Source organism: Notolepis coatsorum (assembly GCF_963971535.1).
Source record: "Notolepis coatsorum genome assembly, chromosome: 20".
Lineage (NCBI taxonomy): Eukaryota > Metazoa > Chordata > Actinopteri > Aulopiformes > Paralepididae > Notolepis > Notolepis coatsorum.
The window spans coordinates 30,733,896-30,736,395 of record NC_140184.1 but is presented as its reverse complement, the minus strand read 5'-3'; the positions used below and the strand labels follow the sequence as shown (position 1 = coordinate 30,736,395).

Genomic DNA, 2,500 nt, shown 5'->3' with positions numbered 1-2,500 from the left:
AGAAGCTCCAACCAGACAAAATGTGGAAACTCAACCTGACCAGAGCCAATACGGCCAAATTACAGGCTTACCCGTAAGAGTTTTCAGTCATTTCAATGCTGGCTCTGGTCATTTGCTATCTTTTTTTTTTCTTTTTCTCCCAACATGACGACTCTAACAACTTTAACATTTTGTCCTTGGCTTTGAAGTCCAGTCCAGTCCGGTCCAGTAATACAGGCATGTGAAGCTGGTGTGTATTTGTTATTTCACCAGTAGCTTGGCGGCTGAGCCCCCGGTGATTTTCCGTTCTGATAGAATAAGCGGAGGGAAGAAGTGGATGTTATTATTGATGTTAGTGTGGCGGGCTGATGTAGACGGACTAGTGTCTCATAAAAGAGGAAGACAAAGACTTCTTTCATGGGCCGGCTTCCTCCGTCAGGAGAATGGAGCATGCTCAGAGAGCAGTCCCAAAAGGGGAGGTGCGGTGGTGGAACATTTGTCTATTGTTTAGGATTAACAGGCATGGGCCCGGACGGATGGACGGACAGACAGACAGACAGACAGACAGACAAACAGACAGACAGACAGACAGACAGACAGACAGACAGACAGACAGACAGACAGACAGACAGACAGACAGACAGACAGACAGACAGACAGACAGACAGACAGACAGACAGACAGACAGACAGACAAACAGACAGAGAGACAGAAAAGGAGACACAGAGACAAACAGACAGAGAGAGATGGACAGACACACAGACAGACAGAGAGACAGATAGAGGGACAGACAGATGAGCACAAGCGCATATGGTCTACATTTGGGTCACCTGGGGCATTTTGCACGGAGGTGCAAACAGACAGTCAGACAGGTCACCTTCTTACCCAGGTTGTTGTGTGCGGCGGGTGAGACGGGGTTCGGCGACAGGTTGGGCGAGCTTGTGTCCATGCTGTGGTTCATCTGGTGATCGCTGGTCTCTCCATCCTCACTGAGGTAGCCGGGCGGCGGCGTTTCTGAAACAAACAAAAAGAAATGCACAAACAAAAGCGGTAAATTGGCCCAAGTAATACGCAGTGCAAATCAATACATGCTGACACATTTCTACCGCTAAATGATGTGATCAGAACTGTTCTGTGTAGCACACTTTAGGTCTTCCTTGTTTCTCTGTTCTGACAGCATACCAGCTGCCAGTACAATTTTGGTTCAAAGCAAAGGCTGGGACAGTGTTCAACTTTTCGGTGTCGAGGTAAGCCAGCTAGTAACCGCACATATGTGTGGGGCAGGCAACAGCTGGCTTCCAGAGACTGTGTGTGTGTGTGTGTGTGTGTGTGTGTGTGTGTGTGTGTGTGTGTGTGTGTGTGTGTGTGTGTGTGTGTGTGTGTGTGTGTGTGTGTGTGTGTGTGTGTGTGTGTGTGTGTGTGTGTGTGTGTGTGTGTGTGTGTGTGTGTGTGTGTGTGTGCTTGCAAGTGCATACGTGCATGTGCGTTTGGAGGTCATTGCCCCTTGTATAAGATGAATGCTTCTCTTTTCTACAGTTCAGTGGGTTCAGAGCTTCTAGGACACAATATGTGCCCTTCTATAGCGTATAACAAATACACTATCTTAGTGTAATTAGGATGGCCTTTATGTGTGGCTTTTGTCTGAGGTGACTGTCACCTCTGTTAAGCCACTTTCACACAGGAGATAGAAGTCGGCTTAGTCGTGACCTAGTCCTGACCTAGTCACAACCTAGTTGTAAAGCCGGCAATAAGCTGGCTTTTGCTCTGTGTAAAAGATGCAGAGAAAAAGCATTACGCATTAGTAATCTCACATCCCTCCCCTGCAAAAGGTTTTTAAATTAAGTATAGTGACACAATTAAATTGGGCTGTCTTTGGAGGATTTGTGTTGCCAGATTTGATTGAGAGACGTCTCATCTCCTTCTTTCATGACGCTGAATTATTCCTGCACAACCTGGCAACCAAGAGTGAAAGTAAAACTCCTCAGCAGTGCGCAGTCAACCAGTCAACCTCCGAGAGGTTGGAAATGGATGCAGACTAAGCTCCCAAAATATTAGATTTCTCTTCATCGGGTGTGAAATATTTCCCCTTCCCTATTCGCACTGGACTAATATTAGGCTACGTGGGGACCCATGGTAATAGAAAATGACCCCCCGACCTCCGTGATTTCCAGATGTGCATTGATCTGTGTGTGTCCATCTATGTCTGTTTTTAATAAATTTTCAATGAGGAGTATCCGTTTGTTGGACAGGGTTGATGTCCATTTTGACTCACTGGAACTGGCGGATAAGTTACCATCGGCAAAGCTGTTGTTTCTTCAATGGCACAATTATCTAATTAAAATATACCAACGGACAGAAATGTCTTCTGTCAATGTTCTATTAGTTCATTAATGGATTAATGAAGCCGCAGCCTACGTTTTTACTGAGGAATTTGACATGTTCATAGTTTTGACTGTTTGGTGCGTGAGCGAAAATCATTGTTTGAAATGGCACCTCAAACTAATGTATAACAAAGCTAAAT

At 45.6% G+C, this 2,500-nt stretch overlaps 1 protein-coding gene across 2 annotated transcripts in view; it reads right to left on the bottom strand.

The window, feature by feature from the left end:
• The window catches only part of LOC311247067 (mothers against decapentaplegic homolog 3), a 76,734-nt gene that overhangs the window by 31,632 nt on the left and 42,602 nt on the right, over positions 1-2,500 (bottom strand). For both annotated transcript variants that reach the window (XM_084337367.1, XM_084337368.1), the window contains exon 4: positions 865-993. In XM_084337367.1, the coding sequence (XP_084193493.1) occupies positions 865-993 (129 nt within the window). The remainder of the gene's footprint in view (positions 1-864; positions 994-2,500) is intronic.